Raw genomic sequence first — 16,687 nt, 5'->3', positions numbered from 1 at the left:
GATGATCGACTTTTTAAAGGAAAGACAGCAACTAGTTGTAATAAATAATGGATCAACAAAATCGGATGACGGCTGTGTTGACATGGGGGTCCCCCAGGGGTCGTCCTTGGCTAATTTATGCTTTCTATTGCAAGTCAATGACTTACCGGACGCGGTGGACGGCAATATGTTCGTCTTTGCTGATGATGCTTGCGATATACTAACCGCCCCGAACATAGACTGCCTAGAAGCATTGATTGCTCGTGACGTTCATAAACTCCTCCACTGGTTCTCTGTTAACGGACTCGTCCTAAATGTAGCAAAAACCCAGGTTCTTCATTTTAACCTGGGTGGCAGACCTCCAAGACCGCTCGCTGTAGTCATTAACAGCACAACACTCCCACAAGTCACTTCTGCCAAATTCCTGGGCGTTACCCTCGACACATCACTAAAATGGGACACCCAAATTCAATTAGTCTGCACAAAGTTAGCAGGAATCTGTTTTGCACTTAAAAGACTGTCTATTATTCTTCCACAGGCCCAAGTGCGTGGCAGTTATTTTGCCCTTTTCCATTCTGTGCTAAACTACAGTCTCGAATTTTGGGGAGTCGCCGCTGACTGGCATCGCGTATTCGTGCTGCAGAAACGAGCTGTAAGAATAATAGCCAACGCCCCTCCCGGCTCACCAGCTCGCCAACTATTTACATCATTACGAATAATGACATTACCATCGCAGTACATTTTCAACATCGCGAAGTTCGTAAGAACCAACATTGACGCATTTCCCCTCAGGGCGGGTAACCTAAGAAGCCTAAGGTACAGGAACAGAGGTATACTTGAAACATCTAGATTCAGACTAACTAAATCTACCGAAACGACGTATGCTATGGGCCCCAAAATCTATAACGCTATTCCTGAAGATATAGCCAGTATATCAAATGATAATTCATTTTATAATAAGTTAAAAAAATGGCTAATTGACAATGCCTTTTACGACATTAATGAAATATTGTAGAACACAGTAAAATAGAATAATTTTCATGAGTCATTTTATTACATAGGTAATTTGTGTACGTACAATAATTAATTTTATTGTACACATTTGTGTATAATTTAATGTATCTCATTTGTGTATATCATTATTTTGATGCTTTGCTTAGTTATTATTTCACCGTTTGTATATTTGACGTGTAATGTATGTGTACATTATTAATAATAAATATGAATATGAATATGAATATGATCGATTAAATAACGGTTAATCCGTTTATAATATTAGCTGAAAATTGTTGAGCATTAGCCTTTTCGGTCGCCGCTACATCTATCGTCAAGTAGCAGTACTGATAATTCCGCTACTCGATGCTATGTCGACTATGAAAATACTAATATTGTTGGTACCAAAACTGATGTATGGAGTGAGCACTCTTGTCTTACTATATTTCTCTATGGTATAAGACATAAGCTACCTACTCTATGGTTTACTAGCTAGCTTAGTGCTGCACTCTGGCAGAACATTGCAGTAATACTAATACTCCCTATTACTACACCTCAAACTTTATTTCACTATCATACAAATCATTTAGCCGTTTTCCTCGGTATCAATGCCAGCGGTAGCCCGCCATGTATGTTCTGAACTACGAAGGAGGCGGGGTCGACGCGGGGCGCGCGGGTGCCGGCAGAGGGCGCCACCGAGCATCGCCGCTAGAGATGGGCGGCGGGTAAATACCCGGGGTAGATATCGGGTATTTATCGGGTATTTACCCAATCTACCCGGTATTTACCTTTTCTACCCAAATGAGTGGGTATAAATAAAAGTTGGAAACGGAGTAGTAAATTGAATGGAGATATTGCAAATAACAGTTTTTTTGATACTCATGTAGTTATATAAAACGTATAATATTTGTATTGACTAAGAAAATTGACAAATGTTTAATATCTTAAACATACGTTCTACAATACGTGTGTTTGTCACTCTACTCCTCCTAAACGGCTGGAATGATAACGATAAAATTTTGTGTGTATATTTCAATGGGTTCCTGAAGGGTTGGGAAAAACAATTAAACCCGGTAGGTGGCGCTGCTATCGGTATATAGCCAAATTCGATTTACTGAAACCGATTTGGGTGAAATTTTGTGTATATGACTATTATATATGTATATTTCGACGGGTATCTGGATGGTTTGAAAAACTATTGGACCCGGTAGGTGGCGTTGCTGTCGGTATATCACCTAATATTAAATTACTGACTGAAACCGATTTGGATGAAATTTTGTGTATATATTTTAACCGGTACCTGGATTGTATGAAAACACTATTGGACCCGGTAGGTGGCGCTGCTGTTGGTATATCACCTAATATTATTTACTGAAACCGATTTGGATGAAATTTTGTGTAAGTATATTTCAACCGCTACCTGGATTGTTTAAAAACACTATTGGCTATATATATACCGATAGCAGTGCCACCTACTGGGTCATATTGTGTTTTCATCATCGTCATCATCATCAACATCATCAGCCTACTCTCGTCCACTGCTGGACATAGGCATCTCCTATTGCACGCCATTAAGCACGATTTGCGGCAACTTTGATCCAGCTCTTGCTGGCCGCCTTGCGAAGATCATCGCTCCATCTAGTCTGAGGGCGTCCTACTCTACGTTTGCCGATGCGCGGTCTCCACTCGAGAACTCGTCAACCCCAACGGTTATCGGTTCTACGGCTAATATGACCGGCCCACTGCCACTTCAGCTTGCTAATCCGGTGGGCTATGCCGACGACTTTAGTTCTCTGACGGATGACTTCATTTCGAATACGATCCCTCAGAGAGACTCCGAGCATAGCCCTTTCCATTGCTCGCTGAGCGACTTTGAATTTATGGACTGACCCTACCGTGAGTGTCCACGTTTCGACTCTGTATGTCATCACGGGTAGGACGCACTGATTGAAGACTTTTGTCTTCAGGCTCTGTGGGATTGACGACGTGAAGACTCGACGCAGCTTCCCATATGCTGCCCAGCCCAGCTGTATCCTTCTATTCGACTCTTTCTCGAAGTTGTTCCTTCCTAACTGCAGTATTTGCCCGAGGTAGACGTATTCCTGAACAACCTCGAGAACAGCCCCTTGTACTGAAATAGGTCCCGGAGCAACACATTTGTTGAACATAACTTTCGTTTTGTCCAAATTCATCCGGAGACCTATACGTTGAGAAGAATCAGCTAGACCGGTCAGCATATATGCTCTAAATCCTGCAACGTCTCAGCCATGGTGACGATGACGATGACGATCCGCAAATCGCAAGTGTGAGATGTATTCGCCATTAATGTTAATACCATGTTCCTTCCAGTCGAGCGTTTTAAACATATCCTCCAATGCATTTGTGAACAATTTGGGGGAAATCACATCCCCTTGTCTCACACCACGATGCATGGGGATAGGCTTAGTCTGCTGGTTTTGGACTTGGACGGCCATGGTAGCTGCGTTGTACAGACATCTCAACATTTGGATATATCACCAGTCGACTTGGCATCGCTGCAGGGAATCCAGAACAGCCCAGACTTCAATGGAGTCAAAGGCTTTCTCATAGTCCACAAATGCTAAGCACAGGGGCCGATTATACTCTTCAGTCTTCTGTATAATCTGCCGCACTGTGAAGATGTGGTCTATGGTGCCGTATCCTCCTCGAAATCCGGCCTGCTCGGTGGCTGAAATTCGCCGAGTCTTCGTGCTAGGCGGTTCGTGATGACCCTCGAAAACAGCTTGTAGATGTGGCTTAGGAGCGAAATGGGTCGGTAGTTCTTCAATAGGGCCTTATTTCCCTTTTTGAAGAACAGCACGACTACACTCCTACTCTACACCTCTGGAGTTCTCCCATCGAAAAGAACGGCGTTAAAGATGTTCTGGAGCTCCTTCAGTGCAGGTTTACCTCCCGCTTTCAGAAGCTCGTAACGCCGCCCTCGCCTGGGGCTCTTCCATTTTTAAGCTGCCTGAGGGGCATCTCGATTTCATCAGTGCTGATTTCTGGCAAGTTTTCGATAAAGTGGCGGATTAATGAGGCTCTCGAATCATCATTTTCGGGATCTGGTTGAGATCAAACAATTTAGATACACACAAAATTTCATCCAAACTGGTTATAGTAAATCAAATTTGGCCATATACCTAACGAAAAAATTACTGTATTAAACGATAAATAAAATAAAATGTAGAAATATCAAAACCAAAATATGACAACACTTAAAAAATAGTAGGTATATAGGTATAAAAAAAAAATCACGAAAAAAAATTAATTGTGTACAAAAAAGTTGTGAGATTGTGATTTGTATACTTTATTTTAACTTATTTTCATATTTATACGATAATAATATTGATATATCTTAGTTTTATAATGAATTTCTTCAATTATACGAACAAATTTTAAATACCCAACAATTTGGGTAGATACGGGTAAATATCGGGTAGATTGGGTTGTTTTGGGTATTTTCCCGGTATTTACCCGCTGGCGCCCATCTCTAATCGCCGCAGTAGCGCCGCCAGACCCGCCAGAGACTGCATCAGACCCAGGCGCTCACCTGGAAAAAGCAGATAATTATTTAAATCTCTTAGTTAATGCCTTAGATCAGCGGTCGGCAACCAGCGGCCCGTGGGCCGCATGCGGCCCGCGAACCTCTCACTTGCGGCCCGCGAGCCTCCCTCTGACTATTTTGTATGTAATATAGACAAATGACAATGTATGATAAAGTCATAAATATTAACAAATTGCGGCCCGCGTCAACTTCGTTAACTGCTATGTGGCCCTTGGCTACTAAAAGGTTGCCGACCGCTGCCTTAGATTATAACTACGTCCAAGACCACCGGTGGACGGACAGCAGCGTCCCTCAAATTCGGTGTACTCGACTGCGATCGCCAACCCGCCTGCCAAGCGTGGCGATTATGGCATTCACCCCCCTTAAGGGGGAGGCCTATGTTCAGCAGTGGACGTCTTATGGCTGAGATGATGATGAATGCCTTAGGTCAGCGGTCGGCAACCTTTTAGCAGCCAAGGGCCACATAGTAGTTAACGAAGATGACGCGGGCCGCACTTTGGTAATATTTGTGACTTTAGCAGACATTGTCGTTCGTCAGTACTACATACAAAATAGCCAGGGAGGCTCGCGGGCCGCAAGCGAGAAGTTGGCGGGCCGCATGCGGCCCGCGGGCCGCTGGTTGCCGACCGCTGCCTTAGGTCATGTGGAGGGGACCGGCATATAAAAATACTTATTTGTTTTACAAGGGGGCAAAATTGTTGTTTAACCGCTCGTGCTAATATTGATACCCGAGCAAGCGAAATATTCCAAAATTGAACTACGAGCGTAGCTAGTGAAACACATTTTATTACCACACCAACCCGAAGCAAATATTAAATGCAAAATATCAAACAAAATCAAATCCAAATGAATGTTATTGAATATTAATCATCCAAAATCATCATTTAAAAGTCAATTCTCAAAACATAAGAAAACAAAATATGCATTTTGTTACTTTACTTCACATGTGAATAAAATACAACTTTACTATCAGTTTTTGAACTGCAAAGTAAGCCTTTTCGATCTGGTGTGGTGAAAAAATAATTGCTGGGAAGATGGTCAAAGCACAGAATAAATAATAGTACTAGGTACAGAAGACTCACTCTCTAACAAAACGCGTCTGTTACGATCAGCGCAGATATGGCCGCTAGGTGGCGACAGCGCCACGCGCGGCTTATGGCAAACCCCAAAATTTGGGGTCGAACGGATGGACTATTAGCTACCTGTAGCAAAGCGAGGAAATCGCGGAGTGAGCCACGCCTGGTCAAGGCTAGAACTCTCGTATTTGCACGTCGCTCGAACACAGAAAAAAAGAGCTTCACTCTTTGTACTCTACATGACTCTACCAATCTGCAAGTGGATTATGTTTATAAACGCAAGAGTGAAAAGCGGTGAAAGAGCTTGTGGTTATATGGGGCATTATCTATGAAAAGGGACATGTCATGCTCGCTTAAAAGTCTTTGCTTACGGTGGCGTCGTTGATCGGGTCGCCACTTTCCCGAATGAAGGTTGAGGGAGGCGATGGCTGAATACGCGTCATACTCGTGAACGGGTGCTGTTTAATGTTGATGTTTGATGTTTGTTTGGACCTTATTGTCGATGGCGCTTATGCCGCACAGCGTAGCGCGGTATTGAATTTATATCGGAGCATCGTTAATAATGGCGTAAGCGCCATCGACAATAAGGTCCCTTTTCATAGATAAGGTCACATATGTTTAAAACGTGTGTAAAATTTTATTAATTGTGAATGATTATTTGTGATGAAGACACAAATAAATGCCCTTACGAGAATTTGAATACCGTCCATAGTCTGCCTCCGCGGTACTCAAAAATAACTGAACAAGCGCTCAGTTGACAACTGACAGTTGACGCGTTGACAATGGGGTTGGCCCATAGAAGGTATGGATCGCATAGAAGTGGTATACGCGTGCCTCCGTGAGGGACAAAACATACGCAAATGCGACACTGTAATTGGTCGAATTCATTTGTTGCCCACCATTCTCCATACTAATAAAAAGGTGGGGAACAAACAAAAAGTGAGACTGTGACAAGGACAAGCAATAATACCGCTTTCTCTGCTACTCCTACTGAAAGATACATAAGACTATCTCGTTCTATCAGTTACCCCCACCACTCATGCCAGATCCAGGTATATCCTAGATTCATGGGTTGGCCGGTGGAAGTTTTTAGCAGATGGCGCCATCGTAGCTTGCCCTGTCAATCCCTAGAATTGTGTCAATTTTTTGTTTTTTCTTAATACCCTGGATGCCAGCCCTTTAAGCCACATCTCATTCAACCTCAAAAGGGGCAAGCTATGATGGCGCCATCTATGCAAACGTTTGACGGTTGCCAACCCCATTAGAAGCGTGTTCAGATATTTGTGAGCACCTTGGCCGCTCCGATATTTCTGATGGCGACTGTACCTATACGTGTACTCTTAACAACGAACGCCATTATGGAGTAATTAAGTTACGTGGTAATGAAGTTACAATGGAAACATTACTTGTAGTAGTTATAATAGTTATAATTATAACAAGGATATAATGTGCACTTTCAAGGCTATGTAGGAAACAAGGAAATAAGGTAAACGTACCGGTGCTCGACGCGGTCCCAGTACATGACATCTTGAAACATACGTCATTGTCAATAGAGATGACAGCAAGGTGTCATCTATTGGGCATTAGCATGTCGAGCACTAATACGTTTACCTGGTAACTAGGCATAGATTATTTTTATCAAGACCTCAAACTTAAAATACTGCTTTGTTTTACGTAGATAATATACGAAATTTAGGCTTAAGGCCGAGCCACACCGGCTTGCGTGTGCGTGACGTGCGCTAAAATGTTGGAGCCGCACACGCACACGTTACGCAAGCGGTGTGCCGTCTCTCATAAGGATCTGTATACTACAACGCCGCACGCGCACGTGCACGTCACGCACACGCAGCCGGTGTGCACAGGCCTTTAATCAGACGTCAGAAATTGGTTCTGCAATGATTTGATCAATAAACGAATAAACATAAACAGCAACACTGTTAACTGTACATCGGTGGACCTTATTACAAAAGGCATAAGGTCCACCGATGTACAGTTAACAGTGAGGGCGATGGTACTAACATGAAAAGTAGAGTCGCTCCAAGAAAAGTCTGCAGCGGATTTGATAGCCCACGTAGTGTAAGTGTTATTTATACGTTATAATTTCAGAGAAATTTGACGTTTAAATTGACACTTGCACTGCGTGGGCTATCAAAATCGCTGCAGGATTTTCACGGTCTGACTTGAATTTTGCAGTGGCAAAGTGTGGAGTGCCACTACAAACTTCTTCTTCCTGGCGTTATCCCGGCATTTCGCCACGGGCTATGGGAGCCTGGGGTCCGCTTGACAACTAATCCCACGATTTGACGTAGGCACTAGTTTTTACGAAAGCGACTGCCATCTGACCTTCCAACCCAGAGGGTAAACTAGGCCTTATTGGGATTAGTCCGGTTTCCTCACGATGTTTTCCTTCACCGAAAAACGACTGGTAAATATCAAATGATATTTCGTACATAAGTTCCGAAAAACTCATTGGTACGAGTCGGGGTTTGAACCCGCGACCTCCAGATTGCAAGTCGCACGCTCTCACCGCTAGGCCACCAGCGCTTCCAGTGCCACTACAAACATCGTGTTTTAATCTAGTAGGACGTCAACACTTTCGCTTGTCAAGAGTATAGCTTTATTACGAGTAGCTTGGACTGACTCTAAAACCGTGTAAAAAACGAGCTTACGTTAATTTTGTATGTAAATAAATCGTTTGATTCGTCATACCTATACACGCTCGAGGTCCTTCTCCAAACGGAAGATACACGTGGTTAGGTATAGAGGGCGCCCCCTCGCCGAACCGCTCCGGCCGGAACTGGCCCGGCTCCTTGAAGTACTGCTGGTCGTTGTGCAGGCCCTGCACGGAGACCAGTACGTACACGCCGGCGTCTATGGTCACGTCGGTCCCTGGGAACGTGTACGGCCTCACACACTGGCGGATGAGGAAGCCGAGGGACGGGAACATTCGCATACCTTCCCTGAAATGTTCATCAATTTTAGCATACAAAAAACACTCGTGTACTTGTGTTATTAAAGATGAACCCTCCCTACGTAAAGATGACTATAAAAGAATCATAACAAACCAACAATATGAACCCTGCAGCTTATGAAATGGTTACTCAGAATGATCTTACGCTGCGTCTTACGTAAGCGAACAACTCGCGACGCGGACCGGCGCGGCGCGGCGAGCCCGAGGCGTTCGCGTTCGCAACGAGATCGCCCACGTAGGACACTTCTATAGGTAAAAAAAAAAAGAGGACCCTCAAAGAGGCATAGCGCTAGGACGGCACTGGCGCGTTCACTGGAGATCCCAGAGCCATCCGAAATGCGCTGAGAAGGACTACTGGGAGGTTTTTAGTCGGTGAAAGTCCGACATAACCTCCGCGCTGTCCCTGCGGTGCGGAGGTATCCATAACGGATTTTTCTCCCAAAAAAAAAAAGGACACTTCTATAGGTATCAAAGGATTGATTCGCTTCGCTTCGCGTTCGCGTGTTGTTCGGTAGTACGATGCGTAAAGGACAAAAAGGTGATACTTTTTATTAGGTCACTGTACGAGTATGCATCACTTGATGACACCTTAAATGCTAGCAAATTTAGAGAATTCAGAAAAGTTTGCTTCCACTACCGGTTTTGCTTCAAGATTAACTCCCTCCGAGGTTTTCTCAGCGGACTACACTCTAAGGGACTTTTTGTTGATACTACATAGATATGCATAAAAACCGGGCAAGTGCGAGTCGGACTCGCGCACGAAGGGTTCCGTACCATAATGCAAAAAAAAAAAAACAAATGCAAAAAAACCGGTCACCCATCCAAGTACTGACCACGCCCGACGTTGCTTAACTTTGGTCAAAAATCACGTTTGCTGTATGGGAGCCCCACTTAAATCTTTATTTTATTCTGTTTTTAGTATTTGTTGTTATAGCGGCAACAGAAATACATCATCTGTGAAAATTTCAACTGTCTAGCTATCACGGTTCGTGAGATACAGCCTGGTGACAGACAGACGGACAGACGGACGGACGGACGGACAGCGAAGTCTTAGTAATAGGGACCCGTTTTACCCTTTGGGTACGGAACTCTAAAAACTACCAAGCCTAAGTAAAATACCAAAACCACTCACTTAAAACACATGTGTAGATACTTCATCTCTTTGACGGCATCGTAGCATAATTTCCCGTCATGTCGTGCGAGCACTTCGTCGATCTCCTGCTGGCACTTGGCCTGCTGGTCAGGGTGCAGGGCGAGCTGGTGCAGCGTGTAGCTGGTCGCTGACGAGGACGTCTCGAACCCCGCCGCGAAGAACACGAACACCTGCGCCGCCATCAGCAGCTCATCCAACTCCAGCTCCACCGTCTGCGGCGTCCCGTCAGCATTCCTCTTCTCCAGCGACTCGCCATATATAACCCCCTTCGCTTTCAACTCGAAAAGCAAATCTATAAAGTCGTTTCTCCCAACAGGCTTGTAATTTCTCTCCTGCATGATGCTTCTCACCAAATCAATCGTATCTCTCGTGACATCAGAGGCTGTGAGGTGCAAATGTTTGAATGTTTCTGGGAAAGTCCACTTTAGAAACGAACAGATAACGCCTTTTAGGGTTGGAGTAAAAATGCGCTTTCCCAGATCGCGGAACGGGGAATTGTCGTTAGTGATGGAGTCTGTGTCCATGCCGAAACCGCAGGCGCCGATGAAGTCTGTGGTGTAGCGCGCCATGAGGTCGCGCACGTCCACCTCCGCTCCGCGCTCCGCGGCGGCGGCGGCGGAGCGCTGCAGTCGCTCGGTCCTCTCCACGATCAGAGGGAACATCGCCTTCAGCTTGCCGGACGTGAAGGCCGGCGTCATCCTCTGCCGCAGCAGCTTCCACAGATCCCCATCAGCGAAGAAAAGATTCTTCATCATCGGCTCTATCACTGTCTTATGAGTATTCAACCCTCTCGGATAAAAATACTGGAAATCGGTCACTAAAACATGTTTCACAAGCTCCGGATCCCTCACAAGGAGGGAGATAGCACTGCCACCAAAGTACCCGACGAACTTTTCTTTCGGATACTTGTGGTACAATTCTGCGAGATACTGAGACAAGCTGACTTTTTGTCTAAACACTCGCCATATGCTGCCGACCATAGGCGCCGGCTCTTCATATTTGACACCTCTTACTTTCCAGTAGTCATGTTTTCTCGTGATTAATAAATATAGGAGCACTATTATCACTAAAAACGTAATCAATAGAATCATTGTTTATGTAAATCGTTTGACGAGGTCACAAGTCACCACAGTTAGTATTTATGTAGAATTTAAAATGTTTACAATCTTGTTACTTATAAAATGCTTACTTATAATACGGCCACTCGGTGCGACCGTTTGGACGTCACTCTAGCAAGTTTACGTGGAATTTTTCATTCGCTTTCTGTTAGTAGCGAGCTAACCGGTTATAATACCTCCAATTAATGTCGTATAGGGGTCGGAAAGAAAACATAATTATGCAAATAAATTTAGGTACCTATTTGCTGTCACGTTTTGTGAATTTACAGTAGGTAGGTACGGCAACCATTAAAAGTTTGAAGCCAAATTATAAATTACCTAATTACGTATACTTACAAGTTTCTTCACGATGTTTTCCTTGTTAGATAGTTAATATCAAGTGATATTCCGTACGTAATTTTAGAAAAAAATATTGATACGAGCCAGGATTGAACCCGCGACAGTGGATTGAATGTAAAAACACTCACTCAACAAAATTGTGCAGCCGTTTTTATTTGATTGAGAAATAATTATAATCTAAACATTCAAATTACCGTGAGCAAACAAATTAATTTTAGCAGGATACAAGGGGCACCCACAAAAACATTAAATCCTACTTATCTTATAGGTACCTAACCTATAGCTATGTTTCTGTTGTATTCTAATGTATGTATTTTCTTTGCAATAATTAACCCATAGGTCGCGTCCAAATCAACGCGATAATTATCTTATGAGTAAGAAAACTTAATTACCTATAGTTGCCTATAGGTACCTACTAAAATGTCATACTGTAGATCTTTTTGTTTTGTCAATAACAATAAAAATTATGTTATTTAACTCCCAAATTACGACATAGTGTATAAGATTAAATACATCTATTATATTTCCTTATTTTGTCGTAATATTTCTCTTTGCTTCGCACGGGTTAACAAATTATACTAAACCTTCCCCAAGAATTACTCTATTGATATGTGAAAACCGCATGAAAATCCGTTCAGAAGTTTTGAGTTTTTCACGAACATACAAATAGACAGACGCGGCGAGGGACTTTGTTTTATATGGTGTTGTGATCTTACTCACATCATTTATACATTTTATAATAACCTGAATTTGTCAAGTTTATCCTGATTCTCGCTTCAAGGTGAACAACAGACAGTCATGTCGTCATCATCTGTACGTGCATATTGCATATGGGCCCGATTCGGATTTTGAAATAGACATTTATTATAGAAAAAGGCGCGAAATTCAAATTTTCTATGGGACGATAACACTTCGCGCCTACGTTTTTTAAATTTGCCGCCTTTTTCTACTGACAAGATTTGCTTGACCGTCTATAGATATCTTTTAGTCATCACCAAGATACGATAACGATATGTTTAAGATCTAACCTGTCAAATTTGACATTTGCGCGATTCTGGAGATACTCTTGAACCGTTTTCCTCAGGATATGACTAGAGATCCAATTCACATCTAATATATATCTTGCTCTATCTAACGTAAAAGTGTCATTGGTTGCCCGAATTGCGCTGCAAAAGAGAACTAGTTGATAATTTGATATCTAAACTATAACGTATCTAGAATGGATCTAGTACGTGTCGTCTCTTGTGAATATCTTGAAGTTCGAATACGGCAGTAGGTATTATAACTAGTGTCCAAACAAACCCAGATATTTTTAGGGTTGCCAGATGGTCGGTATTTGGCGGGATTCTCCCGATTTTTAACATGTGTTCCCGATTCCCGACAAAGTGAAAACTGTCCCGAAAAACAGCTTCACGTTATAAAACAATAATTTCAAGTTCCGAACTGTCGTCGAGCGCATCAGCGCGCGTGCAGGGCGCGCGTGGCGAGAGACTACCTATGTGGTGAGGGATAAAGGGGTTTCAGAATATTCCCGACTTAAGTTCCAAAATCCCGATTATTTTTTATTTTTTCCCTATAATAGCCCCTTTCGATCTGGCAACCCTAGATATTTTACAGATATTTTGTTCTAGTTGCGGCCGAAACCGACTGCCTGATTCGAACTTAAATATACGTCAATTATTAGATCTAGAAACGATACGAGATGTGTCAGTGTCACAGATGTGGAAGTGACGTTTTTATTTGAAGAAAACAAGGCATCAGACGATTATACTGTATTTGCGGGACTTGCAATTGTTACTCTCGGTCCCTGATCGTTGGACACCAAAAAACGAGTAAAAGAAATTGATATTAGCTTATCCAGGCGCTCTACCTACGTTAGCTGCCGTCACTAAGGTAATTCCACGCAGACGAAGTCACGGGCAAAATTTGTAATTTGTAATTTATTGTGTAATAGATACATAAAAAAGCTAGTAGTTACATAAAAAAGTTCCTATTTCAACTACAAGAGTAGACTGTACAAGAGAGAACTTTCTTTGGAGGGTAGAATCAAAACCAACCATCAGCCTTTACTCGTTTATTTTCCTCTCCCTCAAAAGCAACGGCACACCCCCCTTAATACTCTGGACGACGTGTCCCGTGGCGTCCTTGGGAGGGTTCCTCTTGGTGCTAATAGATGGCGCCACTGAGCACTGGCGTAGCAGCGCTGCCAGCCCAGCGAGCGACTGCATCAAGCCCAAACGCTCTCCTGAAAAAACATTAGGGAAATTGTAAAAGGACTGTCTCATTTCAATCATAGACAGAGAGAATCATACTATATTTGTCTTACATTAGTACTAGCACCCAAAAGAAAAGGATGAGTATAGTTTTCCTGGTTACTGACTGACAAATTGGTTTGGCTATATTTTGCCAAAAAGAATAGATAGTATAGAGGCGTCCTGTCATAGTAAATGTTGTCTCTGTAAATTGACTGCCATCTATGGACAGACGACTATAACTACAAAATAAACACGTATAAAATTATCAAAACAAAGAATATATATGGATAAATGATTTTATTATTTTTATATAATTTTTACCCATGTTCATTCACTGATATCTATGTGTTAAAATTGTTAAATATGAAACGGTGTCGTCACGCCATCTAGCTGAGCATAGGCCAAAGGTGTGTGCGCCATCTATGCGAGAATGAATTTTTCTTGATTTCCGAGACACGTTTTTTTCTTACACTTTATTCATCTTAGACGAAGTTACATCTTTGATTTTGCTTACCAATGCATGCTCTGGGACCTTCACCAAACGGCAGATACACATGATTTGGTACACGGTTGCCCGGATGGAATCTCTCCGGTCGGAACTGCCCCGGTTCCTCGAAGTACTGCTCATCAGTTTGCAGGCCCTGGACTGGAATGATCACGGCTACACCCTCATCTATGCTCACGCCAGTGCCTGGGAACGTGTAGGGCTTTGCGCATTTTCGGATCAGGAATCCCAGTGATGGGAATAGACGCAAGCTTTCACTGGAAAAGAAATGGTTGTCTAAACTCTAAAGCAAATTAAAATGAACACCAGTTGGCCCGCCATAGATGAATACCTTATAACTAGAATACATATTATATAAAATAAGTAGGTATATCTTACAAGTAATGCAAACTTTAGATCACATTATGGCTGCGATGCATTACACAACCCCTCAATGCCAAGGAGCCGGCTGTGGAACCGTCGGAACTTGACACCATTCGGCTAAAACGAGCAGGCAGTACTTTGGCTGCGCTCATGTCCTGTACTGTTCTTACTCCTGAGCACTTAGGATATAGGAAAACGTCTAAAGGAAACGGTACTAATCCCAATAAGGCATAGTATCCTATTTGAGCTGGAAGACTGGCAACTTTCGTAAAAGCCAGTGCCTAAGCCAATTCTTAGGATAAGGTCAAAAATGACTCCGGGATCCTTCAGGATGCAACAGTACTAAGATGAGGAGGTGAAATTTTCGAAGAAGGTTTTTACAGGTCTTTGAGATTGAGTAAATCTCAAAATACAAATCAGTTAGGTACTTAACTTAAATGCTAAATAGGTACAGAGAATTGTTGTTAATGTACTTACTAGAAACACATTTTCAAATATTTCATTTCGCTCACGGCATCGTAGCACAGTTTCCCGCCGTATCTGGCGAGTACCTCGTCGATCTCCTGCTGGCACTTGGCCTGCTGGTCAGGGTGCAGGGCGAGCTGGTGCAGCGTGTAGCTGGTCGCTGACGAGGACGTCTCGAACCCCGCCGCGAAGAACACGAACACCTGCGCTGCCATCAGCAGGTCATCCATCTCTAACTCTGCTATCTTCGGTGTGCCATCCGAATTCCTGTGCTCTATCGATTCACCAACAATTTTGCCTTTCTGTTTCAACTCTAGCAAAAGATCTATGAAATCGTTTCTGCCTGAAGGCAGGTAGTTTCTTTGCTCCACAATACCTCTCACTAAACTCAACGTATCCCGTTCTACTTCTGGACCAACAGTTCTTAAATGCTTGAACAAATCCGGGGCCAACCATTTTGCAACAGTAACAATGATATCTCTGAGAGAAGGTGTGAATATACGTTTGCCCAGCTTTCGGAATGGAGCGTCTTCGTCGTCGATCGAGTTAGCATCGATGCCGAAGCCGCAGGCGCCGATGAAGTCTGTGGTGTAGCGCGCCATGAGGTCTCGCACGTCTACTTCTGAACCTAGCTTGGCGGCGGCGGAGCGCTGCAGCCGTTCGGTCCTCTCCACGATCAGAGGGAACATCGCCTTCAGCTTGCCGGACGTGAAGGCGGGCGTCATCCTCTGCCGCAGCAGCTTCCACAGATCCCCATCCGCGAAAAACAGGTTCTTAAACATCGGCTCCACGACATCCCTGTGATAATTGATTCCACGAGGATAAAAATATTGGAAGTCGGTGATCAAAACACATTTCACGAGCTCCGGATCTCTTAGCACTACAGCTTTTTCTCGCGAAAAGTAATATCCAACCAGTTTCTCCTTTGGATATTTTCGGTACAGCTCCGTGAAGTATTCGGTCATGCTCATCTTCTGGGCAAAGATTCTTCCTGTGCTTCCGATAAATGGCAGTGGTTTCTCATGTTGCACTCCTTTTTTCTGCCAGTAGTCATATCCGCGCGTGCTGAACGCGTACAGACAGCAAACAATAACAAGGCACGCCGCTATGAGCGGTATCATAGCGTTTACGTAACGACGTAACTCAGGCTGGAGGTCAACACAGATAATGACGCCGGTATCCGCGTAACAATTTTATTGCACACAGTAACACTACGTATTTACAAGACGAATATAACCTCACTGGCTGGTGACTGGTTTTTATTGCTAAGCACTATGACTGATGTGATAACTCAAATCGCATACGTTATCTGGATATTTGACTTTAATTGATGGCCTGTAGATATTGTTTGGTTTTATAATATACATATTACCTACATACCTACTTAGAAATTATAAAATGCTGCACGTGCTGAGAGTAGGGCCGCTACCGCAATAAAATAGAGCCATAAAGAAAGAAAAAAAAGAGTAAGAGTATAAGTAAAGAAAGAGTGGTTTCGTAGCCAACATCTAACGTCAATTTTCCTTCGTATATCCACGGAAACGTACGAACGTGTCTCGCTATTTCAGTTAGTCTCGGTACAAAAAGTACAGAGGTTGACTGAAGTAGCATGACAAATACGAACGTTTCCGAGAAAATACGATGGAAAACAACTGTGCACTACATCAAATGTTTAATTGTTATCAAACCTTACAGGCCAAAAAATACCAAAGTAAGTACCTACACCAATGACAGCAGATATGTGAATGATTTTATTGTGTTATTGTGCATCTCGTTCGCCCCAATTCATGTAGTATGTGCGGAAAGAGAAGTCGTGGAATGTATTGCGTCCCATACAATCCACGACTCTTATTATTTTATTATTTTTATATCATTTTGACCCAT

The 16,687-nt window shown here is 43.1% G+C and overlaps 2 protein-coding genes across 2 annotated transcripts in view; both read right to left on the bottom strand.

Annotated features, from left to right (window-relative positions):
• LOC134677028 (cytochrome P450 6B2-like) overlaps nucleotides 1-10,993 on the bottom strand; it is a 38,227-nt gene extending 27,234 nt beyond the window's left edge. Inside the window, exons 1-2 of the mRNA XM_063535448.1 lie at nucleotides 9,738-10,993; nucleotides 8,344-8,594 (exon numbers count right to left, since the gene is read on the bottom strand). Coding sequence (XP_063391518.1) covers nucleotides 8,344-8,594; nucleotides 9,738-10,849 — 1,363 coding nt within the window. The 5' untranslated portion in view covers nucleotides 10,850-10,993. The remainder of the gene's footprint in view (nucleotides 1-8,343; nucleotides 8,595-9,737) is intronic.
• A 2,281-nt stretch (nucleotides 10,994-13,274) lies between these two features.
• On the bottom strand, nucleotides 13,275-15,958 carry LOC134677029 (cytochrome P450 6B2-like). Its single transcript, XM_063535450.1, has 3 exons — nucleotides 14,816-15,958; nucleotides 13,985-14,232; nucleotides 13,275-13,460 (listed from the first exon to the last, which is right to left on the bottom strand). The coding sequence occupies exons 1-3, from the start codon at nucleotides 15,922-15,924 to the stop codon at nucleotides 13,282-13,284; spliced, it is 1,536 nt and encodes a 511-aa protein (XP_063391520.1). The 5' UTR covers nucleotides 15,925-15,958; the 3' UTR covers nucleotides 13,275-13,281.
• Between the last annotated feature and the right edge of the window lie 729 nt (nucleotides 15,959-16,687).

This window comes from Cydia fagiglandana, chromosome 25 (assembly GCF_963556715.1).
Source record: "Cydia fagiglandana chromosome 25, ilCydFagi1.1, whole genome shotgun sequence".
Lineage (NCBI taxonomy): Eukaryota > Metazoa > Arthropoda > Insecta > Lepidoptera > Tortricidae > Cydia > Cydia fagiglandana.
This window is presented reverse-complemented; position numbering and strand designations above follow the sequence as displayed.